The 26,540-nt window shown below is 41.9% G+C and overlaps 1 protein-coding gene across 25 annotated transcripts in view; it reads left to right on the plus strand.

Annotated features, from left to right (window-relative positions):
* The window catches only part of PAK3 (p21 (RAC1) activated kinase 3), a 246,667-nt gene that overhangs the window by 192,541 nt on the left and 27,586 nt on the right, over positions 1 to 26,540 (plus strand). For all 25 annotated transcript variants that reach the window (XM_034648882.1, XM_034648870.1, XM_034648871.1 and 22 more), the window contains 3 exons: positions 10,210 to 10,273; positions 24,640 to 24,688; positions 25,044 to 25,156. In XM_034648882.1, the coding sequence (XP_034504773.1) occupies positions 10,210 to 10,273; positions 24,640 to 24,688; positions 25,044 to 25,156 (226 nt within the window). The remainder of the gene's footprint in view (positions 1 to 10,209; positions 10,274 to 24,639; positions 24,689 to 25,043; positions 25,157 to 26,540) is intronic.

Raw genomic sequence — 26,540 nt, forward strand, 5'->3', positions numbered from 1 at the left:
CTGGATAAAGGATCCTTGGCTGCATGTTTTTCTCTGAAAGAGCTTTAAAAATGCCCCCACCAACCCTTTCTATCATTCCAGGTCTGTGTAGACAGGTCTGACGTAAATCTGATACCTTTGCCTTGGTACGTGAGAAATTTCTTTGCCCTGGCCGCTTTCAATACTGTATCCTTGGATCTAATATTTGCGAATTGCACTATGACATGCCGTGGCGTAGGTTTGTCCTGGTTGAGCTTGGATGGGGTCCTCTCTGCCTCTTGGACACGAATGCTTGTTTCCCTTGCTAGATTAGGGAAGTTTTCAGCTACAATTTGTTCAAATATCTCTTCTAGACCTCTGTTTTTCTCCACCCCTTCAGGGATGCCGATGATTCTGACATTGGATCGTTTCATAGAGTCAGTAATCTCCCGTAATCTACATTCGTGGGCGTGGATTTTTTTAAGACCAGCTTCTATTTTCGTTTTTTGGTTGAGCTTGGGAGGGGTGCTCTCTGCCTCTTGGACACGAATGTTTGTTTCCCTCGCTAGATTAGGGAAGTTTTCAGCTACAATTTGTTCAAATATCTCTTCTAGACCTCTGTTTTTCTCCACCCCCTTGGGGATGCCGATGATTCTGACATTGGATCGGTTCATTGAGTCAGTAATCTCCCGTAACCTACATTCGTGGGCGTGGATTTTTTTAAGTCCAGCTTCTATTTTCGTTTTTTNGTTGAGCTTGGTTGGGGTCCTCTCTGCCTCTTGGACACGAATGTTTGTTTCCCTCGCTAGATTAGGGAAGTTTTCAGCTACAATTTGTTCAAATATCTCTTCTAGACCTCTGTTTTTCTCCACCCCCTTGGGGATGCCGATGATTCTGACATTGGATCGGTTCATTGAGTCAGTAATCTCCCGTAACCTACATTCGTGGGCGTGGATTTTTTTAAGTCCAGCTTCTATTTTCGTTTTTTCTTTTACTAACCCATACTCCAATTCGCTAATACGTTCCTCTGCCTCGGTGACCCTGGCCATCAGAGCCTCTAGTTTTGACTGCATTTGGCTCATAGAATTTTTAATTTCTGCCAGATTCGCTCTCATTTCCACCCTTAGAGATTCTATATTCTCATTAACATTTTCGTTAATACTTTTTTCAAGTGTATTCATCATCTTGACCATTGTTACTCTGAATTCCATTTCTGATAATTTGGTTACATCCATTCCATTAGTTCTATGGCAGAGGCCACAGAATCATTGTCTTTTCTTTGCTGGGGGGGACTTCTCCTTCTCGTCATTCTGATGTGGAGAAGTTGCAGGGTTGTCCAGAGCCCAAATTATTGACCAGGACCCAGGCCGTGCACCCTTGTTTTATAGGGATTTTAGGGATGTGGGCTTCTTCTTTAAAGATTTTATTTATTTATGTGGCAGAGAGACAACCAGCAAGAGAGGGAACACAAGCAGGGGAGTGGGAGAGGAAGAAGCAGGCTCCCAGCGGAGGAGCCCGATGAGGGACTCCTTTCCGGAATGCCGGGATCACGCCCTGAGCGAAGACAGGTGCTTAATGACTGCGCCACCCAGGCGCCCCGGGTTGTGGGCTTCTTGATTTTTCAGCCTGCCTTCTGGGGGAGGGGCCTGCCGTGCCGATACTCAGGCAACCCTGTTTGGGTAGAGTCTCCGTGTCCCCTGCGAGGGGGGATGGGGACGGGCACGCTGTGAGCCGGTATTTCCCAGGCTTTTGTTCTCTGGCGGCTTTCCCTGGCGGTTTGCTGTGCCTCTTCTGAGAGTCAGAGCAGCAGCGGCCAAATCTCAGCCTTTGTCTCAGAACAGAGGGATTGTGACCCGTTCTCCACTGATGTTCTGGCCACTTTAACTCTGTTACTGTTGGTGCTGCTCGACCCTGCAGCGTCCGGGATGCGCGCCCCGCACCCGGCGTCCCAGCCCTCACTTCCAGGGCCGGCGCATCTCTGTCCTTTGTGTTTCTAACGCTGCCAGCCGCCAGCCGTCCCGGCGCCACTCCAAAGCTCCGGCCCTCAGTCTGGTCGCGCGCGCTCCCGGAGCTCCCGGTCTCAGTCTGTTTCCAGTGAGCACACTGGAGTTCCGTGAGAAGTCTGGTGGCGCGTGCTCCCGGCTCACGGTCTCAGTCTGGATCCAGTGAGCACACCGGAATTCCTGAGTTCCGTGAGATGCTTGGTGGTGCGTGCTCCCGGCTCACGGTCTAGTCTGCTGTCTCACGGGTGCCGTCGGCGAGTCCGCCCGCTCCCCCGTGCAGGTGGCTACCACTTCCTGGCGCCCGAACACGGCGGCTCCCTCCCCCTTCCGTTTATCTTCCGATATCTGTGAGCGGTTTTATGGCTCCCCGCTTCGTACCTCAATACTCAGTGCTGGGGATGTTCATCTGTAGAGATCTAGCTGTATCTTCTTGTGTCTCAGGCTGATTCCGTGGATGTTCCTGCTGGTCTGGTACCTATCCAGCTTGGCTCAGGGGACCCACTGAAAAAGGGGTCCCCTACTCCTCCGCCAACTTAACTCCCTCCCAAGGGCTCCTCTTCCTTACTGCCTTTGTGGCAGCAAATCCCACCATACTAGTCCAATCTCTTTAACTTAGACTTGTGAGCACCACAAGGGAAGGGACTGTGTCTCCTTTTCTTATATGTCCATCTCCTTAAAAAGTGCTTGGTACATAAAGGCACTTAACAGATGCTTTTTGAGTGAATGAATGAAAAAACGATCAAAAAAAAGTGTACCTTGACGGAGTCCCTACTTGTCTGTTCTATGTAAGAATCTTTGGAGGAAACCATAGAAAAATAATTTCCTGCCATCAGGAAACTTACAATTTTATTTGGATGATAAGATTCAGTAATGTGATACAATTAGATAGTAGGTTGTCTGGTTTCATGCAAATTTCCATCTCACCTCAGGAAAGGAAGAGAGCGGTTCCAGCTAGAGGCCACAGGGAGGCTCTGTGTAGGTGGTTGTGGGGCCATCTTGCCCTCCAGGAACTACATGGCAACATCTGGAGACATGCTTATAGTCACAGCACAGGGAGCGCTACTGGCCTCTAGTGGATAGGGGTTAGGGATGTTTCTAAAATCTCTGCAGTGCTAAGGACACCCCCCCAACTTTCCCCTCTGTGACAAAGAATTGGTATTTGGAAAGGCAAATGTTGGCAGTGAGCGTTTGGAACTGGAATCATTGGGACTTCAGCCAACTGACTTTACTATACGTAATTAAATGTGCCTCTGGTGCTAATACCTACTATTTGCTCTAGTAACAGTAGTAATAATTCTCATCTATTGAGCACTCTCTGTGCTGGCCACTTACATACATCATAAGGTTTAATTTTCATAATAATACTTTGGGGTAGATTTCAATATCCTCATTTTACAGATTGCTGAAAGTAAGCCTCAAAAAGGTAAAGCAACCAGGTCACCCAACTAATAAGTGGCAGAGCCCGACTTTGAACTCAACTCTGTTTGCCTTCAAAGGTGACACTAGTTCTATTAACCCAATTTGCTTCTGCATATCCCAACTGTCTATATATGGAAAAGGTAAGGAAAAAGAAAGAAATGCCTGGATAATTCCAGTTCAATTATTCAGACAGCTACCTCAATTTTTTTCTTTATTTTATACATGTAGACATGACCTATGAGATTTTATTAGATTTTTTAAATCAGACAGCATCGCTTTCCCCATAAAATGACTATTATGGGTCTTTGTTTCAAATCTCAATCGATTTATTAGAATGCAAATGCATTTTTGGTTTTCTTATACTCACCGACAGAGAGACAAGCATCCTTCTCTTGGGCCAAAATCTGGCTTTGCTTGCAGACTAATGGTGCCGGAGCTGTGGTTGCTTTCATTGCTTGTGTATTCTGCCCTGCCCCGAGCAACATGATGAAGAGGAGGAAACTGCCTTTGGTTACATTTTTTAATGAAAAATTGGGTGTTTTCTTCTCTATTGGAGACTGCTTGGGCCTCAGGAGACTCATTTTTTCTCTGGCCAGTGGGCTACCTGTAACTGCCAACCTGGCCTCAAGCTTCCAGATCTTGGCAGGGAGAACCTATAGAAAAACGGGGGAGTGCTTTTCATGAAGCGGGTCCAGGCTGAGCTATACTGCAGAGTCTGTAAAGTGGGTCTTTCCTGCTTCTGCTGCCCCTCTGGGCATGCACCCCCCGTGTGCCCTCTCTCCCTGCCATGGCCTCGCTGTATAACTTCAGATGATTTATTTCACCCCTTTGAGCATCAGGGATAAGAATCATAACTGCATTTTAAGACTCTGTCTATAGGATGGATTTTATGTAGCTCAACCTATGACTAAGAGGACAAGTATTGGAGTCAGAAAGGCCCAGATTCAAATGACGAGCCCCTTGCTTGTGTTACTTTGGGCCAGTGATTTAACTTTCCTTGACCTCTTTTTCCTCATCTGAAAAGAAAAATATGGAGATATTAATAGTTCCAACCTCATAGCATAATAATAATTAAATGAGAATAGGGCATATAAGAACCTCAGCCACAGTCCCCGGTACACAGTAGGCGCTCAATAAATGGTAATTACTGTTTTATTACATAAGTATAAAACCTTAGTAAGATCATACACCAGGCCAGGCTTTGGAATGAATCATAAGGGAGTCTGAGTCATAGGCCCAGACTAGATGTGTGTCCTTAGGGCAGTCACCCACTTCCTCTGAATTTCAGTTTCTTCACTTGAAAAATGGAGGTAATAGTAGTACCGATGTGATAGGGATTTGGTGAGGACTAAACGAGGTAAAGTATGTAAGACGTGTAGCACCGTAAGTAGTAGTATAAAATTATCATGTTATTTTTGCCAAACGAGAGCCACCATATTTTGCAACATAAAAAAATGGGGGTCTTCCAGTGGGACAGAATGTTTGAAACCAGACATGAGCCAAGACATATGATCGCTATACAGAAGTCATTGGGAGAATCAAGGCCCCCGTTGGAGCTTAAGGAAGGAGTAAAGGAGCCTGTGCTGAGAGGCGAAGGAGAGGAGGCTGGGAGCCAGAGAGGTTGAGGAAGAGCCTACAGCCCATGCCAGAGCAGATCCCACCATAAGCATGGTGGGGGGGAGGGCAGCCGTCTTCGGTCTCAGGGGTCCAGTTACTGTGAGGTGCGCTGTCCAGACCACAGAGTCGCCAGGCTATTCCTCTCCCACCCAGATGCTGATTGTGGGGGCCAGACCATGGGATCATTAATAGCTGAAATAAACAGATCATCTTTCAGTTTTACACAGACAGATAGCCTTGGTCTGGCTTGTTCATTGTGGTCTGTCTGAATCTGTTGGAAAATAAAGAAACCTCTACATTTTAGAGAAAATTTCCAAAAGGCGCTGTCAGCAAAATGGTACAAGGCAGGAAATTTGTCTTGGGCCCCACGATCACCTCCTCTTCTTGTCCCTCCCCTTCTCCAGCGTTCCCCACTCAAAACTCTTCTAATTTCCCCCTCGGATAGGACTAATATTAATTTAGAGAGTTATTTTGCTTTTTTTCCTTAAGAATCAAAACCTCAGTGTGCTAAAAGAAATAATCTTTTTAATGGTCAGAGTTCAACTTAGCTTAACATGTAGGAAAATACTCTGATAGGCTTTTCTGCCACTGAAACCACATCATGAACCCTATTTTCAAATACTACTATTTAGTCATTTCTTAAATCCTTATACTTTCAAATGAATAATAGGCTTCTTATTTAAGAAATTGCACCAGTAGGAAAACTGTTTTGGTGCTGTTATTTCTTTTTTTGTCCTTTGATATTGAGTTGCTGATTTTTGTCACTGCTTTCCCCTATTGTGTCACAGTGGGGTTTTTTTTCCTTTCCTTAGTGTATTTCAGAAAAGCAGATTATAATGGCTCTGATGAAAGAGGTCACTTGAAAAGCTTGTTTTGTGATGGGGAATTGTAAACAAGACCTCCTGTGCACTTGCCTCACATCAGTAGATGGCAGCACACACTCTCCTGTGAAGGGTAGTAGTGGGTGTGGAGACGCCATTTTATTTGAACAGCAGTTCAATCCAGAGGCAGGGTCTCATCAAAATGGCTGTCTTTTGGTAGTCCTCATGAAAGGATTTATTTCCAGGGTTTTTTTTTTTTTAAAACTCTGCATTCCAAGGAAATAAAGGTTGAGTAATTTACTACCATAAAACCTCATTAACTGAACCCTGCCAGTTGAAATTGGTCATAATTCAGAAAGTGGCTTGGGCTGAAGCTTATTTGCTTTTGTTCAGTCTATGGAAAAGAGTTTGCTCAGCAACTTAATAGTATAACTTTCTTAGAAGACTATAAACTCCTTAATAAAACGATGGTTTCAAGTGACTTTAAAATTGTCATTTCGTTACCAAAAAAGAAAAAAGAAAAAAGTCCAGGCCCCTATCTGTTAATAGCCGACTTGAATAAGGATGGTTCTCAGTGCTGTAGAAATCTGTAAGACAATTTGAAAGGTGAAGTGACAATCCAGAAATTGTCAAATTGGTGGCATTCTATAGATGTAACTCAAGTAAAATACGTTCTCCAGCCCCTGTCTTAAAATATGGGGCATTTACAAAAGGAGATGCCTAATTTTATTTGAGTTCAATTCAACAGTCAGTTATTAACTAATGTATTTCTCACACAACATTGTTTGAGGAGGTGCTGAGGATACAGAAATGAATGAGAACTGAATCTTGTCCTTAAGTCATAGTTTATAAGGGGATATTAAATATATAGAGATGGATACATGGTATATTAAGTATAGAGAAGCAGAGTAAGTGCAAAGGCAAGAGAGACAGAAAGAGAGAAGGTACAGTGTGATAGAGAAGGGGAATTATTAGCTTTATTTGAAAAAATCAGGGAAGGCTTCCTAGAAGAGGCACCATCGAAGCAGAATTGAAGCATGAATAGGAACTTAAAAATTTAAGGACATTCCAGGAAAGAGAATAGCAAGTATAGAAGGTATGAAGGAATATGCCCAGGAATGCTAACTTATTCAGTGTCACTTGAATATAAAATTGGTGGTAGGTAGAGGGATTGGAGTCTTAAGAGAGGAAGCTCAACCATCAAGCAAGAGCTTATCATGAGCTGCAGTTTGTTATGGTCAAAGCAATGAGGGCCGAGTGGGGAAGTGGTGGAGAGACAGAGAATGAAGCAAGAGTCAGATATGAAGAGCCTTGCACTCCCTGCCAAGGAGTTTTGAGCTTGACCTTGTAGGCATCGGGGGACCTTCGAGGACTCCTGAACCAGGGAATCACATGATCGGGTTTGCACTTAGAGCATCCTGCCAGAGAGAGGTGTCGAGCCTGGACTGGAATGTGAAGAAGGTGGCAGTTGGGAGTGCAGTTAGGAGGCCGTTGGAATATCCCAGACAAAAAAATGGGACAGATTGACAACGTCTCCAGGAGGTAAACAGATACAGGCTCAGGACTTGGGGGACAGCTGCCTGCGGGTAGTGAAGGTGAGGGATGAGTCAGAGCTGACTCCCAGATTTTTGACTCGGGCTACTGAGTAGACAGACGGTAGTTCCATAGACTGAGATTGGAAATGCAAAAGAAAAAGAATGATAACAACTCACATATTGTATATGTCTTATTTAACTTCACTGAAACATGGACTTCTGTTATAAAAAACAAACCACCACCCCCAACAGCAACAACAAATCTAACAGCTTGGTGAACGGTCCAGGACTGAAACATTTTTTTTCAAGGTATACCATCTATTGGTAGGTCTGAATTAACACCAAGTATTGCTTGCAGCACACAGTTTAGCACTCGAATACATACTTTCTTGTCCTCATTCATTTGGTCAACAAATATCTGTTCAGTGACGGACATTGTTCTAGGCACTGAAGTTACAGGGATGAAAAGACAAGGTTCCTGCTCTCAAGAAGAAACATGAGAATCTCATTAGAGGATCAGAGAAGAATTCGCAAAGTAGGATGACTTGAGATAATGTTTAAATAATAGGAATTCATGGGTTAGGTAGGAAAGGGAAAAGGGGAGCGTCTGCAAAAACCTTGGATAATGATAGCATTACTAGGATTTAAAGTAGGAGGGATGGAGAGTAGAGGAATTATATGAGATTAGTCTGGTTAGGTAGGAGTTGGTTAGTACTGGATGGTAAAGAGCCCTCTATGCCAGACTAAGAAATTTGGACTTGATTATGTAGCAAGGAGGAAATTTTGCAGAGTTATAAGGAAGAGTGAAATCATTCTGAAGAAAGACATCTGTATATCTCAGTTTACCCAGGACAGTCTTGGTTTGTGAACTATATGGTTGCCCTATTCCAGAAGCGTTAACGGAAGATAGAGAAGGTAGAGTGTCGAAGTAAGTGATGACTAGCGCAGTTTTTTGGACAGGAGATGTTAAAGGCCTGGACGATGGCACTGGCCGTGGGCATGAAGAGGAGGGAATGAATTAGACTGACCATTAGGAGGTAGAATTTACAGACCTTCTCTTGATTAGTTCATGCTGTAAATCTTATCCTACTGACTCTACACTTCTTTGGAACAGGGGCCATGATAGTAAAATATAACTCAAAGGTAATGATACTGATATGTTTGCTCAAAAAAAAGGGGGGGGAGAGCCAGAGGCATCCAAATAAATGATTCCCTTTGAGGTAGTCCACTTGAGAATCTAAACCTGTATTCCCATGATGCTGCTATGGCCCAGAATTTTTCTCCACCTATTCGAGTGCTGCACTGAAGAGTCAATGGCACTTCTTTTAGATTTGTTCTGAGTTATGTATTCATCCTCTGAAAACTGGATTTGATATTTTGAAATAACAAAACCAATATTTGTTTCCCGGAGCCAAACAGGATAAATTAATGTTTTTCTTGCGTGGTTTATAACCTTACTCTACAATGTTTGGAATGGTCTATAGAAACACAGAGTAGATTGGTGGTTGCCTGGGGGTGGGTTGGGAAGCCAGGGGAGGGGGTGGATGAAGAGTGACTGAGAACAGGTACAAGGTTTCTTTCTGGGATGACCAAAACATCCTAAAATGAGACCATGGTGAAATTTAATAAATTTGCACACCTCAAAAAATTTACGAAAAACCTTTGAATTGCACTCTTAATTTTTTTCCTTAAAAAGAAAAAATCCAGCACTGCTTTGCTGCATCCCACGTAATTTGATAGGTTGTGTTTAATTTTCATTTAGTTCAAACTATTTTTAAATTTCTCTTGAGGTATCTTCTTTTGCACATGTCTTATTTAAATATCTTGGGATTCTCCAGTCATCTTTCTGTTATTGATTTTTAGTTTGTATCCATTATGATTAGAAAAGGCATTTTGTATGATTTCAATCTCGTAAAATTTGCGAAGGTTTGTTTTGCTGCCTAACGTGTGGTCTATCCTGGAGAATGTTCCGTGTGCACTTGAGAAAAATGTGTATTCCTCAGTTGTTGGGTGAAGAGTTCCCCAAATGTGTTAGCTCCGATGGATCCATAGTGTTGTTCACGTCCTCCATTTCCTTGTTGATCTTCTCCCTGGTTGTTCAACCCATTATTGAAAGCAAGTCATTAACTAAAGTCTCCGACCTTTACTGTGTTGCTGTCGATAGCTCCCTTCACGATTGTTAGTGTTTGCTTCCTATATTTAGGAGCACTGATGAACTGTACCCTTCAAATGAGTGAACTTTATGGTATGGAAATCATATTCCAATAAAGTTGTTACAAAATATGTGGTGTGCAGGTAGGGTCCTGGGTTTGGGGGATGAAGGTTTTCAGAAAGCATGAGTCTCATTGCTTTATGAGTCAACTTTGTTCTTTATTAGACCCCATCACCCTTAACACAGTACTGGGTACATAGTAATTGCTCAAGAGATGTTTGTCCCTCAGAACTGTAGGTAGTGTAATGCTCAATTTCTCTCCGATTCAGACAAGATAGTGATTTTATTAAATCATACAAGTTCTTAGATGTTTTTATCTCCTGATCTACAGTATCCTTTTATGGGAACTTTTTATAAATGTTGAGTTGTGTCCAGTCCTTTTGGTTTCCCAAACATCATCAATTTTGAATATAAAAGCAGCACGGTTTATTACTATGACTTTAATTAATATATTACTGTTTGTTACTTTAATAAAATGTATTATTAGCCATGTAAGAAATTTCATGGGAATATTGCTCGAATGTTTTATTTGTCATTGACTCTGGCATTGTAATTTTTAGTATTAAATAAAGGGAAATCAACCAATTGATTTAAATCAATCTCTCTCTCTCTCTTTCTTCCCCTCCCCCTGCCCCCAAACTCAGGAAGCATTGTGAGTGTCGGTGACCCAAAGAAAAAATACACAAGATTTGAAAAAATAGGTCAAGGGTAAGTGTTATTATTTAAAATATCAAAAGATAAGCACCAGAGATATACATTCAGATTCAATAACAGTTCTGCGTTCAATAACATGTTCTGCATTCTCAATATTGGCCATTCTGGCTGACAGCCTGACTGTTAATTAATCTGGCAACACATCCTGCTGGAATCTGCACTAATTTCGGGCGGAGAGTGAATTGTTTCGGGACATTTGAACCCCATATAGTTAGAAGATTCAAACTGATTTCTCTGGAAAAACAGTAGAGTTATAGAAACCTGACTTGTATGAAAACCCCTTTTACCCCTGTCCCCCCCCCACATCTGTATCGATGTTAGGCTTCAGATCCTGTTTCGTTGTCAAACTATAGTGACAAGAGTTGGGCAGAGGAAGTCGTTACCTAATAGTCCAGAGGGGGGTGGAGTTGACTCTTCAAGTAAGGAGGAAACAGGTCAATAATCCCTAAAGGAGATGGAGTACATCATTTTCACTTAGCATGCTTGTTAAGAATAGAGATCCCCAGACCCGGCTGCCAGAGATTTGATTCAGAAGTCTGGGGTGGGGCCCAGGAATCTGAACTTTGGGAAAGTTGCTCAGAAAATCCTGATCCTCGGCTAGATGAGGAAACCACAGGGCCGGATCATTCACTGGAGCTAAAGGTGGGAGTCATCTGTTCTCTAAGTCAACTGTAATTAGGCATGTTCCTCAGATCTCAGTGTGAAACTAAAAGTGGGCTACAGTGTTTGAAACAGGGAAACCTTTTGTTTAAAATCAAATGAAGTGTTCTTAAGAGGCGTCCTTAAATGGGGAAGGAGACAAGGTATTTAGATGTATCAACTATTGTACACCGGGAACCAAGATGGTACCCCAGAGGTCTCCTGGCTGAGAAGGAAGGGATACGGCTAATGTGCCTATGGAATTAAGCTAGCCCTTCAGCCAGTGGAGTCTATTTTCAGATAAGGGAATGGACAATTTCTTCTTCGGGTACTTCACTGCTTTTCCTTGGATTCTTAGGTTCAGAAAATTGTATGTTCCACATAAGCTTGACAATGTTTCATGATTTTTATATTTTCTTTCTTTCTTCCCTCTAGCTTTTGTACTAAAGTTTCTTTTGAAATTGCTGACTTATCTCAGAAAATAAGGGAAAAGCATTCATTAGATATTTTGGCTAGGGGTTAAGAATCTTGGGGCACTTGTGGGGAATGTGCCTGGTTTCTTTCTTATGGTAAGAAAACCAGAAGAGGGAGGCAGAAACTCAGGGAGAAATAGATGGCCAAGTTTCTTCTTCCGGTGGAAACCATAATGCTGCTGCATTTGAACTTTCTAGGGGGTAAAATACACCTGTTTCTGCTTTTGCTTCTTTCTTTGTCATTTGATATCACTGGTATTCTTACTTGCTCATGGAAAAAAAAAAAGAGTTTTATAGTCTCTAGGGACCCCTGTCACCTAACCAGTCAAATAGTATTTCTGCCGATTGCTCTAGACAGGTGTTATCTAAACAGAACTTTCTGTGGTGATGGAGATGTTCTCTATTTGTGCTGCCCTTTACAGTAGCCAGTAGCACATGTGCTATGGTGCACTTGAACTGTGTCTAATGCAAATGAGAAGCTGTATGTATTTAAATTAATTTATTTGTTTATCACACATTTATTGAGTGTCAGCTGTGTGCCAGGTACTTTTCTAAGGGCTGGAGAAACAGAGATAGGTAATGATGTGGGCCCTCAAAGAACTTAGAGTCTATAGTGGTAAACACTTGACAGAGGGATACATTAGGGTACAAGGAACACATTGAGACAAGTCTCCCTCACCTGAGTGCAGGCCAGGGCTGGCTTCTATAGCCATTATTTTGCACCTGGAATTTCCTGTCTTAACTTCTGGTGGACCCGTTGTTTTACTTAAGTAAGGAAGCCATATCTTCTCCAGTCCATATACACATACGCCTCAACTCGCTTTCTTAATGCCCAAAAGGTAGACACCCCAAGTCCAGTCAAAACAACACAGTATTCAGGGAGCTTAGAAAGCAAAAGTGGCCTTTTAGATTGTATTGTAATCTGGTTGGGTTTTTGGTGGAGCTGATAATAGGAATGGATACACAATCCAGAGAAGCTGCCTTTCACATCGTCGTTGTCCAGTATGGTAACCGTGTGACCACTGAGCGCTTGAGGCGTGGCTAGCCCAAATAGAGATATGCTACAAGTATAAAATATGCACTGATTTCAAAAACTTAGGAGGAAAAAATGATGCAAAATATCTCATTAATAAATTATGTATTGGTTACATGTGGAAGTGGTATTTTACATGTATTGTGTTAAATACAATGTATTATTAAAATGAATTTTATCTTTTAGTCTTTTTAGAAAATAGCTAAATTAGTAGAAAACAGCCCTATTAAAATAGGGCTCACCTTATATTTCTAATGGGCAGCACTGCCTAGTTGTAGGTCTAAATGGGAGCTACTTGTTTAGTTTTTCAAAAAAGTAGGTTTGTTTCAAGAGTTGTTTTTTGGGGACTGGGAAGTGTAAGATGTTATAATTTTGTTTTGATTGTTCTTTCCCACCAAGACCCAACTGAGCCAAAAATAGCATTAAATTTAAAAAAGAAAAAAGTAAGAGATGGTTTCAAATATCTCCCAGATACGAGGTAATGAAGCAAGACTGATTTCTCCAAGAACAAAGATTAGGCCGCCAAGCAACTTTGCATACCAAAGAGGTTTCCCCTCCTAGTTATTTATGCCTCTGTCCTCTGAAGGTGCAAAAGGAAAGTTCTGTATTTCTGCACAACTCTAAAACCTTTATAATCTAAATTGAAAAGTCAAAGAAGAAATCCTGCCTGCCACTGCGGAAAGATCTGTTTTAAATTCCCAGCTAGTTTATCATTTTAAAGAATGTTGAAACCAGTGGGTAGTTCACTCATATGCCCAATTTAACTTTTAAATAAGTCCTTAAGAGGGTAGGGAGTCTTATTTTATTCCTCCCTTTGTCTCCTTTGCTTTCTAGCACAGGGCTTTCATACTTAGTAGCCCCCTCTCCAAAAAACAAAGGAAACAATTTTGTACGATTTCGGTCAACAGCAAGCATTTACTTGGCCAAGTCAAAGGCTTACAGAGCTTCTCCCGTCTGCCTCTCCCATCTTTCTGGATCTGTTTCTGTCTCAGTAAATATTTGTGAAACAAACAAGAAAATGTCTTTCTAGCTCTCCTTTTCCTCTGTCCTGTCTTTTCATGTGCATATACCTGTCTGCATTGCTCTTTCTGTCCTATTTCCCTATCTCCCTCTCTCTTTCTCTCTCTCTCTCTCTGTCTCAGTGCGTCTTCATCTCTTTGTGATCGTAACTTGATCTGATTCCTTATCTTTTGGGTATTTGTGTGTGCTGCACGGCTGTCTTTTTCATTCGTGTTGACTTCACCTTTCACTGCCCATTTTCACACACACACTTAACCCAAATGGTCATAATATAAAATCAAGATGCACTTCTAAAGAGCTTTTAAGATATAATCCAGTAACTGAAATCTACTTATTCACTGTGATCTTAGCTTGTATTTAATTTACTAATTTTGCTTTTGTGTTTTTAGTAGATTTTTGCTCTCTGTTCTTAAGTTCTAGAGTGAGCAAAATACTGATTTATTTCTCTCTAGACCAAAAAAACGAAAACCACTTAAATTAATTTTCCTTTTACTTAAATTGCTCTCAATGGATTTTTCCATGAATTACTGGCCTAAGTTAGACAAACTCGTCTCTGCTCTCAGTGTATAGAGTTTGTATTTTCTTTTCATTAAGTCTGGGTGTTTTTTATTGTTTTGCTTCACCTATTATGATGGTGAAATTCACACCTGAGTCTGTAATCATTTGGTGCTAGGAATAATCAGCCCCCGTATTCCATTTTCAGCTTCAGGGAACACTGCAGCTTACTCTTGGGAGCCGGATTTGAGAAGAACCTCTCCATTAATCACACTCATCTACTTGGAAAACTAAATTTTTCCAGTATGGGTTTCTGCCATCCCAGCATTCAGGCCCAGGGCCAGAGAATTGGCCTCCCATCTTCCATAAATCAAGTTCAGAATTGCATATCTAATCATTTGAGGCCATAGCTGAGAGTCGAAGCCTAAAAATGACATTATTTCACCAGATTTCTGTGAAAAGGCTTCTATAATTGGCCACCAAATCTAGATATTTTGAGCAGATGTATGTAAAGTTTAAAAAAAGAAAAGGAAGAAAGAAAAAAGGCCTGGCATCTTCCAAATTATCATTAACAACATGAGTTTGTCAGAAATCTATCTGACAAAGGCTGTGTAATTCTCACAGAAGCAGTAGTCGTGTGATTGCAGAGGGCTGAGTTTACTAAGGTCGGCAGCTGGCCTCACAGATTTCTCATTAATATATGTGAATTTGCTTTTAAGGTATTTTCTTACATGAGAATGCACTGAAAAACAGACCCCTTTTCTCTTTCGCTTCCATGTTTGCTCTCTCTTCAACATTGTAATAGACAAATATTTTTGAGGATGCAGCTCAAACCAGAGACGGTTTGGATCCAGTTGAATGAGCGACTTTTTTAATTCAGTTAATTCTTACTGAGTGCCTGCTACGTATAATGCACTTAACATAACATAGCAGTTAAGAACCAGGTTCGGAGAGTCACAGTGACCTCTAGGCGCACTGTCTTTCAGAACATCCAAAAGGGAGGGAAAGAAAGTTGTATCAAGAAATAAGCAGGGACCCCCCTCCCTCCCAAACACATGGACTTTAATTAATTTCTTAGAGCGTCTGTTTTCTCGTCCATAGTAAACAGAAGATACATACCTCATCAGGTTGGAGGAAGTGAAGGAGGGCGGGAGGCATTTTAAGTGCTTAGCACAACATGGCTAAGGGCTCAGTAAATGCTAGGTATTATTAGAGGTGAAAGACACCCACAGTTACTATTCTAGAGAGCAGAATAGGGCAGGTAGCATCACATAATTACAAAGAGCGTGGGGACGGAGAGGAGGGACAGATCATTCATAGCCAGGGAGAGGGTATGATGAAGAATGACCTCTATGGAAGTTGGTTCTAAGAGCTTAATAGGATTCAGGTGCAAATTTGGGCACGATTTCTTCATATGTGTATTTCATATTACATCAGAAGGCACACAGTGTCTGATCGTCTCGTTGTTTAGTGCTGAGTAGATTGATCAGAAGGTTCAGGGGAGACTCCCTGTCCCCTCCAATGCAAAGTTCTTCATCAGCCTTTCATCTAATGGTTTCATCTATTGATGACTGTATTGCCCAAATCAATTATTAAATTAGGGATTACAAAATAGTGATTTTCTAAAACTTACTTTTTCTAAAAATTACCTTCTGCACTTTATTAACTACAATGCTTTTATTGAAAAGAACTTTGCCTCTCATCAGCCGAGTGTCTTTGGTTACCCTGAAATATAGTTCATACAGGCAAATCAAGATAAATGCTTAAGCTTATAATTGACCTTTTCAGTGTAAGGACTTGATACCCAAGTTACTTCCAAAAGTGTTCAATGAGGGGTGTTTTGGTTTTAAGTGGGGGAAAGGAGGCATTCTCTTTTATTAAAAAACTTGTTATAAGTTCACGGGGCTTTACATTTTCAATATGTTTCAATCAGTTGTATTCACTGTTATATTTGATGGTCGCACTATAATATCTTGGGCTTACGGTGCCCTTTTCACTGCATTAATTTCAAAAGTGACCTTTAAAAAGCTCGTTTATGACATCTAACACTTGCAGTTCTGAACATACCTTCAGAAATAAGTTATTTACATCCTTTCCAATTCTGACAGGTAGTCTCTATGAGCATCCGGAACTGGCATTGATTGAGAATACTTCAACCTAAATGTCTTTCCTAAACAGTACTTTATGGATAAAAATAAATAAATATGGAGAATTACCATATCGCATGAGCGATTTTATAAGAATTTGAATATAAGGCAATTCCCCTTTGTCCTGAGGAAGAAATTGGCAGGGGTGGGGGGACCGGGAGGAAGAATACCTCACCTTGTATTTGGGCACATATGGTACATTTCTGTGTATGTGTGTATTTGTGTGTGTGTGTGTGTGTGTGTGTGTGTGTATCTGTTCGTGGCTCTATTTTTAACAGGAGTGGTAACATACTATAAATCTCCTATTTTGTTATTTGCCTGTCTTAGAGATGATTCCATATCAGTACTGCATTCTTTTTAATAGATGCAGTATTTTTTGTTTGTTTGTTTGGACGGACGGACCATGATATATTTAATCAGTCCCCCATTGATAGACATTTAGTTTGTTTCCAATACTTTGCTCCTATAAACAAAGCTTTAGTGAAGATCTTTACAAACAAGCTACTTCATACATATGCAAATTGATCATTAGGTTAAACTGCCCAAAGTGGAATTGTTACATGAAAGGATCTGTGCATTTTTAATGTCCAAGTTGCCCTCCATAGAGGTCATTCCACTTGACATTGCCCACGAACAACGTACCTCCGGGAGTGCCTGTTTGCCCACACCCTCACCGCCACAGCCGTCTTCATTTATTTGGGAATCTAGGAGTATACTAAAAACTCATCACCACACGGAGTTTCAGAAGGGAAAATGTTTAGGAAAGGAACTCTCAACGAGATATTATATGGCAACCAAAAGGCTCTCCTGAAAGATCCATTGGTCAACATAGTCCACGTCTGTATTATGCCCAAGTACCTTGGTTGTATGCAGCAGCTCTTCATAGATTAGACCAACCGTACGGCTTAATTTGTCAGAAAGCGACAATGGGAGCATTTCTTGAAACCGTTTTCCTCCTGCTCTTAAGGATAACACGTTTGGCCAAAGGCATTTTGTCTACCATCTGGATCTTTGCCAATCATATAATTCTGTGGAATGATGATACAATCAATCCATTCGTAATTGCGGACAAACCTTGTTTTTTTGTTTGTTTGGTTGGTTGGTTTTTTGTTTTTTTGGTTTTTTTGTAAGCCTTCAGTCCCTAACCTCTAAATGAGTTTTAGTTTTCAGGCTTGAGAAAGAAAATCTATCCTGTTAGGTATTTTTCAGACTTCTCTTGGCTACTCAGTGAGGAGCCCTCTTCTTACGCTGACATGAAGTTCCCATATTGAAGATGAATAGTTTTGAAACTTGTTTCTTAAAGGACTCGATGAATAACAGCTTGTTTAGAGAACCCGACAAAGCAGTGTACAGCATGGAACTCGGGGATAAGTGCTGAGAATAAAACCTCTGACTCATTTCTCTTTGTTCAAGAAACTGGCCAAGAACAGAAGTGGTGTCTTGTGTGCTTACAGCGCTGATTCTTCGGGTGGGACCACCCACCCCAAAAGCATTTGCCTCCTCATCAGATCTATTTTGGGCCATGGAAGGTAGAGCACTCCTACAAGGCACTAAATAGATGCTGTCTGAGCTTTGTAATGGGCTTTGTGATGAAGGAGATTGGAAATACATTAGCATTTGTGAAGAACAATGTTTATGGAGCCCTGGAAGACGCTCTTTGTTCTACTTAATGCTCTTAAAGACACTGTGTTGTGTGCCTCCCTTGCAAAAAGAAAGATCATGCCACTCAATCAACCACCATTAGTGGAGTTAGCACTTTGTTTTTTCCAACCCTCGTAATGAGCTTGTATTAAGCCTCCTGCCCCCATTGCCGGTCTAGGCCCTCTTGAAACCAGTGGCACGCACTGTGAAACAGCTGCTTAGACTTCATGTTGGAGTGAGTCATTGAATTATCTGGCCTTTCCAGGGATTAAGGCCTGTAACTGTGGCCTCATTATCACTGGACTCTAACCCGCTGAGCTCCCTGGCCCCACACGCATAATGTACTACAACTCTCTTTAAAATTAGATGACCGAGGACGTTCTGGGGAAGGTCATGCCTTAGCAAAAGAAGAGAAAATTCCGTGTTCCGATTAATCATCCCAGTAATTAAAGACAGTACCACCTCCTGGTACTGCGAGAACATGATTTTTACATAATTTTATTTATTTTTTAATTTAGTGATACATTTTTTTAAGAGGCAAATGACATGAAAGGAAACGCCGGGGCTCTCTCTGAAAGAGTTCCTGCACGCAGCGGTGACACGGTTCGTCCCCATTCCCGAAGCCTGGAGCGCGTACGCCTCCTCAAGACAGATGTGCAGGAGCACTGGAACATCTTCACGTCAGGTGCATTCATACAGCGAGATAAGGGCCTGCAAAGTAGTAACCATGCCTTAAACACTCAACAGTACGTAAAGTCCAGTCCTAAGAACTCGGCCACTATTGGCCACGTGACCAATCTTAACCGAGTCAGAAAACGGAAGAACCGGCTCCTGTGGTTATGCCAAAGGAATCAACCGGACCGTGTCCAGGGACAAAGTAAATGCCTTACCAGAGGCACGTGGACTGAGTTAAGCAGGAAATGAGAGGCAAGAGCAATATTTTAGGGAGGCACTTGAGAGCGCAGTAGAGACAAATGCGGGCGTTAGGAAGTGCCACGCTGGCACTTAGCATTGAGGTAGAAATGCTAAAGGTCTGTTAGGAGATGTGAATGCGGTGGTTATGTGCATGGGCCGTGGAGTCAGACTCACGCAGTTTTGAATTCAGCTGCTGACAAACTGTGTAACCTCGGGCAGGCTACTTTCCCATGTCCCCCTTCCAGTGTCTTCATTTGCAAAATTGTATAGGGCGAGCGGTAAGTGAGCTCACCCATTTACAGAGAGCGGATGGAAAGGAAGGTATGTCCGTAAGTGAGACAGCCTTTTCTAGCAGCAGCAGCAGCAGGACGAGCAGATCTAAAACACAGCCATCCTCAATGTGGGTTAAATCCCTGACTGTGACCTCATTAGCACTGGATTTATGCTTATAAAACCTTAAATGTGAATGTTGCCCTACCCTTCTGACTTCCTCGCTCTTATTACCACGAGGCTCTCCTTTGGACTTCACCGAGCGCTCCGGTCCTCTCTCCCTCTTCCCTTTTCTCTCAGCCTGTGAGCTTGCTCCTCGCCTCACTTGCCTGCTTTTCTTTCCCTCCTATAATCCACTTCAATGCTGAAATCGGAGTGATTTATCGAAATTTTAAGTCTTACCGCATTGCTGCCTTGGCAACACTCATGATCGTGGTTTGACATTGGCTCTTAGCAGGAAACATCAAAACCTGATGAAGATTGCTGATGATTAAGCGGACTCGTCTTGGGAGGAGAAGGGAGAAGTAGTGAATTGTTTGTTTCTTCCTAGACCCTTTAGGCTAGATGCCAGTGTTTCCATTTGAGTATTAAGTGCTTGGCCTGGTCAAGAAGAAATTGTTGATAAAGCATCTAATGTGATGCCAGGAACCCAGCAGTACTCATCATGCTGTAATTGATGATGAGGCCCAACGGTTGAGCAATCTGTTGGTTTAATATTCTTGAACCGTAGTGTAGGTTCACTGAAATAACTCTTGCTCAAAATTAGGAGGCTTTTGTTACTGTGTCATCTTGGGGCACGTTCAACCCTCCTCTCTCGACTTCAGATATCTCATCTGTAATGAGGTTAAACTAGATGATCTCTGTTTTCCCTGGAGTCCTGATAAGGCACGATTTCTTTATACCATCGGAGTGACTGAGGTCTGGAATAAACAAAGTCCCCATCATAAACAAGTGTTCTCCCCCACAGCAATCTGGCTTCAATATAACTGGAATGGAGAGATAATAGCGATCAACATAATTAAATGGCGTAAAAATCAAAGCAGCAGCGTTGATCATTTTAGCACACCAGCGCAATCTACTGGGGGATTGGGGGTCTTAACTTTCCCATTTGTGAGCTTGATTCCTGCCATCCTTATGTCCTAAAGCGCTGCGTGATACTGACATTTTTTATTAAAGTGACTGATTGATTTTGTAAAGATAGCCGTTGAGATGCTGTTACAAGGCCCGGTTTTGGGGGGATCAGTGTGACATGTTGTTGGCTCAAAGATGATTTCTTTAGGAGTAGACACTACTGTGCTTCACTTATTACAAGGAGGTTGCTTCCCAGCTTCAGCAGCAAGGATCCTTTCAATTACTTGTCTTTATGAACTCTGGGTTATGAATAATTACAACTATTAAGCTATATTTATTAAATAATAGCTTATTTCTCAAACTCAGTTAAGCAAACACTGTTTAACCGCTGCTCAGAGCTTTTGATCAGTGAGCTATGCAATGTAATCAAAAGTTGGTATCATTCTGGCTGAAAAGAAATGTGTGTGATATTTTCATTAGCTCCGCCTTAGGTAAATGTAAAATTTCTCTTAGGAATTTAGAAATCAAATATCTCAGAAACTCCCAGGTGCTTAAAAGAGATTCCTAGTGAGCCACAGGCTACAGTTTGGGAGCTTAATGCAATATATTAGGGAACAGTCAACCTCATAATAACTTAAAGAGCCATTATTATTTTTATTAGGTTATTAGGTTGACTGTTCCCTAATATATGCATTAAGGTCCCAAACTGTAGTCTGTGGATGATGATGATGATGTTATTGCTAATATTTATTGGCAATGTATATACCAGAACTGGCTTTAATCACTGTATACGTTGAATCCTTTATTCCTGAGCTACAGAGAGGTTAAGATTACTTACCCAAGGTCACACAACTAGGAACTGGTGGGATCTGAACCCAGGAAGGTTTGAGGAGATGGGGGTGAGGACTACTGTTCAACCTATCAGCGGGCAAAGGGAGCACTTTGATAAATAAATAAGAGAAGGAGAGGCATTGACATTTATACCAGTTGAGTCTTAAATTAGAATACGGGAAGGCGTCAGAGCTGTGGTGTGGAGAAGCGTTGGAGGTGCAAAGATAGAGTTGGAGACAAGGCACTCTGCAGGTTAGTACCTGAGTGTGTGTGTTTGAGTTGAGGATACTGTGATGGCTCAAAGTTGGACCAGCCAATAACTTGTTGGTCAGAATGGTGAATTCCAAGTGCCTAACCTGTTTGGTGGGGGTGGGAAGTAGGGTAGAGGATGATATTGCCATTTAAGGCTGGGAACAAGAGTTGAAGAAGGGGGAAAATGGCTCCCAGTAGCCAGTTACATACGTGTGATAAGGTAGGAAAAGGGAGAGTGAGGAGAAAAACTAGTAGAGTTTCAGGGCTTTTAAACCTCTGTGGAGTAGGGATTTGTGGCAATTCTATACCACAGAATGCCACAAAACCCAGGATATTGGGATTCCGGGGTTAGGACTCTAGCAATTTAAGACAATGAAATGCTGAGGGAGGTTGGGGGCCAAAAACCCAAGGATTTGAAAGGTAAATCTCTGGAGATGTTAAACACTAATCCCCTTTGCACTCCAAGTCAATCACAATTTTAGCCCCTGGGACAGTGGGAATGGGATTGGGGGTGGGGGACAGGGTGGTGAATAAGAGGAGGACGCTGGGGCAGGAATTTTGGGCCTCCCTTCCCTAGCTTTAACTGGAGCAGCTGCCAATTTATTTGGAGGCTTTTTACATATGGTCTCGTCTGATAAAGACATTCCAAACTGAAAGAAAAAGGCAAAACCACTAGGGGAAGAAAAGGATGTGCAGCCTCTGAAAGGTGTTCTAGTAGGGTCCCCATTGGCTTTTGGCCTTTTTAGAAAAGAGGCACAGACACAAGCAAGGATGTTTTGACTGGGAGATTGGGAAGGGCCAAGTAACACCGAGTAAATCAGGCATTCTCTACTGTGAAACCAGTAACAGCAACAGCAACAAATGATAATAGCATTTCCCATGTCGGTTCTCAGCCCTGATCTGGGCCCGGGGGCTAAATGCCACATAGATTGTGCCATTGGATTCTCTGGGGTCCCATGAGGTAGATGCTATTATCTCATTTTGCAGATACTGTCACTTTTTTGGCACCTGAAGGAAATATGCGGGTGGCCTACATGTATGGGAATATACCAAGTTAAGGCACTTACGAAACTTATTCTGCAAACAGACTTAGGGGGTTGCTCAGAGCTCCTGCAGCCGAAACACGTGCAGGGTCCAGATGATCTGTTCCTTTGAACCCAGGGGATCCTGAGTTCAGAAGGACCAATCACAGACCGGCCAGTGAAATCAGGACTGAGAGCTTATTCCATGCGGGAAGTGTTTTATGTTGATTTAAGTAGAAGAAGACAGTTTTCCTTCACAGAAAGGAAAGGTTTTATTGCAATCGCATGTTTGCTTGAAAAGTCTTTTATTAATTTGTTCATTCAGCAAATGCCTAATGAGCACACACACACAAAATCCTTAGTGAGCACCAACTGCGTGCTCTGAACCCAGAATCTCAAAAGTACAAAATTGGGAGGCTGCTTTGTTTAACATGAGCTTCAACCCCGAGGAATTTCTGAAACTTGCAAGTCCTGCTTTAGGTGGTCTCTATGGAGTAAGGGTGATTTCTTTTTAGTCTACTTGCAACGGATATTTAAATACCTATGCAGAATGAAGAGAGCAGTAGGATTTGTGGATTGTACATCATGGAATTAAAGAACCTTAGAAATCAGGTTATGTGGCTGGCTCAGTCGGTGGAACATGGGACTCCTGATCTCGGGGTTGGGAGTTCAAGCCCCATGTTGGGTGTGGAGCTTACTTAAAAAGAAATTTTAAAAAAATGAAGAACCTTAGAAATAAAGTGGCCCATTTGCTGTATTTTACAGGTCAGAGACTCAGACAGACTTGGATCGTAACTGTTTAACCTAGGGCAGGTCACTTAACCTCTCTGAGCCTCAGGTTCCTCGTAGGTAATGTGGGGGCAGTAGCACTTGCCTTATAGAAATATGGTAAGGATTACATAAGGTGATTCATATGAAGTTCTTAGTGCAGTGCCTAACATGCTCAATATATTTTTACTGTTATGATCACTACTTTCCGAGTTGAGGAGACTGAGGCCCAGAGAGGGGAAGTGACTGGCCCAAGGTCACACAGCTTGTTGACATCGGACAAATATTACAACTCAGATCTCTTTTAGTAGTCAAATATTCCTCATACTACCCTACTCATTTTACTCCTTTGGAGCAGGTAATATAAACTTCCTAGGCTTGTGAGCAATATTCTGCTTCATCCAAGTAGAGGGAAGGAGACGAATGGCAAAGAAATGGCTGACAGAAAAGAATTCAAGGGGCGCTTGAGTGGCTCAGTCGGTTAAGCATCCAACTCTTGGTTTCAGCTCAGGTCATGATCCCAGGGTCATGGGATCGAGCCCCACGTTGGGGTCTGTGTTCAGCAGGGAGTCTGCTTAGGTTCTCTCTCTCTCTCCCTCTGCCTGCCCCCCCCAAAATAAATAAATAAATCTTAAAAAAAAAAGAAAGAAACAAATTCCTGGATCCAGAGAGCAAAGGAGAGATAATACTTACTAGAAATTTTAAATAGCAATATTGGAGCATTATAATATCTGCTGAAATCACAAGAACAGATCTCCATTGTTATTCCTTTATTCATCACAAACATTTCAACAAAATTGATGAGGCTTTTCCTTTTTCTTGGGGATAGAGGTGGGAAGGTAGTTCAGAATGCTTGTGTGTTTCAAAGAACCTTACTGTGAAGTCAGCCTCAACTAGACAATTGCTATTTGCAAAGCAAAGGACCCCTATCATTGAATATAGAATGGAAGTATCAGTGCTTCCAAGGCCTAAGGAGTGATAGATATTTGAAGGATGGTGGGCTGGACTGAAACCTCAGAGTAGAAGCTGCTGAAAAATTTAGAAAAAAGAAAAAAAACCCACTAAAGCCATGTTGTTAATAGCTATTGCTGTAGCTACAGCAATAGGTAAGTACAGCACCAAGTGTGCTTGATTTGTTAGGTGAAAATATCCTTTTTTTAAAGATTATTTATTTATTTATTTGAGAGAGAGAGAGAGTGCACAGAGGGAGAGGGAGAAGCAGACTCCCCACTGAGCGGTGAGCCCTACACGGGCTCGATCCCAGGACTCCAGGATCATGACCTGAGCCGAAGGCAGATGCTTCACCGACTGAGCCACCCAGGTGCCCCTAGGTGGAAATATTCTTAATTACAAATCTATGGGCAAAAAAGCCACTCTGTCCATATGCTAAAAGAAAACATTGACCTATACAGTTGCCTAAACAAGAGATGATACATTCTTTCCTAAACGGAACTTTGGTTTAATCAGAGGACTGCCCTGTTCCTTGTTGCAACACTCAGGGAGTGTTCACAATAGCCCAGGAGTTTCCTAAAAGGAGTAAGGCTATTTTGCTCAGTTCGTTACTGCGGAAAGTCTGACCGGAGTTCCTAGCCCACTAAAAGGGGTGCATTGAGACTGTCTCAGGTGTAATTATCACACAAAATGCTTGTCCCTTTCTTATTTTATCCTTGAAATCTTAAGTTTGCCGATTTCCCTCTCCTAAAAATAATGACATCTTATTTCAAATCGAGTATACGGGTAACACTTGGATTGCCTATTCATTTGAGAACGTTCACCTTCGCAGGGCGTCAGGTACTGTTTACACAGCGCTAGACATTGCCACAGGACAAGAGGTGAGTGTTCCCATTCAATCCTGATGTTTACTGTCCTTTCTTTCATCTCCATCACATTTCTTCTCTTATGCCTGACAAAATGGGTAACACTGGGTTGACGTGGAAATCGATTTCACTGATGTCCAAAGTTTCTGAAGTGGGTGGTTTATTCCTGATTGACCAAAGAAAAGGGCATGAGTTTATGGCGCTGAGAAAGAGTCTAGTAAGATAAAGAATGTTTATGCCTTACTCTGTGTACCAAAAAAAAAAAAAAACCCACAAAACAAAATAAAACAAAATAAAAACAAAAACAAAAAACCATGCATGTGTGTGTTTAATGACTGTAACTCATTCTTGCATTTTAATCATCCTTCAGGTGGCCATAAAGCAGATGAACCTTCAACAGCAGCCCAAAAAGGAATTAATTATTAATGAAATTCTGGTCATGAGGGAAAATAAGAACCCCAATATTGTTAATTATTTAGATAGGTAAGTGTTTTCTCTCATTGCATACTGGTTTTTTTGATGCGATGTCATGTTCTTGGCAAAGTATTTTATTTAGGATCTGGTCATGTAGCAACCATTCTACAAACACTTCTCAAATGCCACAAAATGGGAGAGTCTCACGTCTATTGCTGAACTTTGCCCACCCATCAAACATTTGAAGACACATTTTATGGTTCTGCTTCTAAGCATGAGCAGTTTGTGTAATTTCCTTTGGAGGATCGTGACTCCGTGTTGGCAGGAAATAGACTGTTGCATATAAGGGAGAGCCGCAGTGTTTTAAACATTTCACCAAGTGTTTGGAGCCAGTGCAGTCTCTGGGTGTCTAAGTGAAGAAGGCTGGCTGCAACGGCCCCACTTTAATGGGCGCTTTGTGATTAACTGACAGTGAGGTCTAGGGAATTGAGACTTTAATCTCAAACCTTTTTCCTGGACCAGGTAATTAATGTCTCTTTCATCAGTGGTATTAGCAGTGGGTTATAAATAGGCATTTAAAGACAGCGCTAACTCCTCACTTGTGGTTAACATCTGTCTCATTCAATTTCAGTAAGTGTTTGTTTAGCACCGCTGTGCTGTGTACTCTGGGGGGATATAAAGGAAATAAGACGAGGTCTCCAACCTCAATGAGCTTAAAATCTTGCTCTCTGTGTTTTGTGCCAGGTGGACCAGAGAAAGAGGGGAAAGAGGGAGGTAAAAAAAAAAAAAAAGGAGTCAACTTTTACGGCCGAAACCCGATCTTCATAAAGTGCCACTTATGGGCTATCTGCAGTAAAGTGACTCCACTCTGCTTTTTTTAATTTTGTAAAAATTGCCTTTGTAAAAAAAAAAATGTAGATTTCTCAGATGCTTTCTTTACTAATGAGGTAGAGCTTGTGAGTGTTCATTTTTAATAGGCTTCCCAGGTGAATCTCACGGGCACTGTGGTTTGAGCGCCACTGGATAGAAAGTCTTGCTTCGTATTGATGTGGAACTTAGGGCGGGATGGAATCCTTGGGGTCATTCCGTTCACTGTAATCCCTCCCTTGCTGAGCAGAGGGGAAGAGAGACCTGATCATGCTGCTAATGTGCCTTCAGATGGTTCCAGATGTTTTGGATTTGCCCAGTTGTCGGGCTTTGGTGACCTTCCTCCCCATGTTTGATCACTTGGGGTGTGTTCCTCAGTAACCACGTAAAGAAAATGGGCGCGTTGCTACTGACTTCTATTAGCGCCGAGACCACAGCACAGTATATCCATTGCAAGCATGAGTCTCTTTGATTCCAAAACTGCTTGAAAACATTTCAGCAGTTAATTCAGTAGAATCAAAAATAATGCTGAGATCTGAATAAATATCTTATAAATCTGTATGCCATGGGCCAGTTCAGTCCAAGA

Source organism: Ailuropoda melanoleuca, chromosome X (assembly GCF_002007445.2).
Source record: "Ailuropoda melanoleuca isolate Jingjing chromosome X, ASM200744v2, whole genome shotgun sequence".
Classification (NCBI taxonomy): Eukaryota; Metazoa; Chordata; class Mammalia; order Carnivora; family Ursidae; genus Ailuropoda; species Ailuropoda melanoleuca.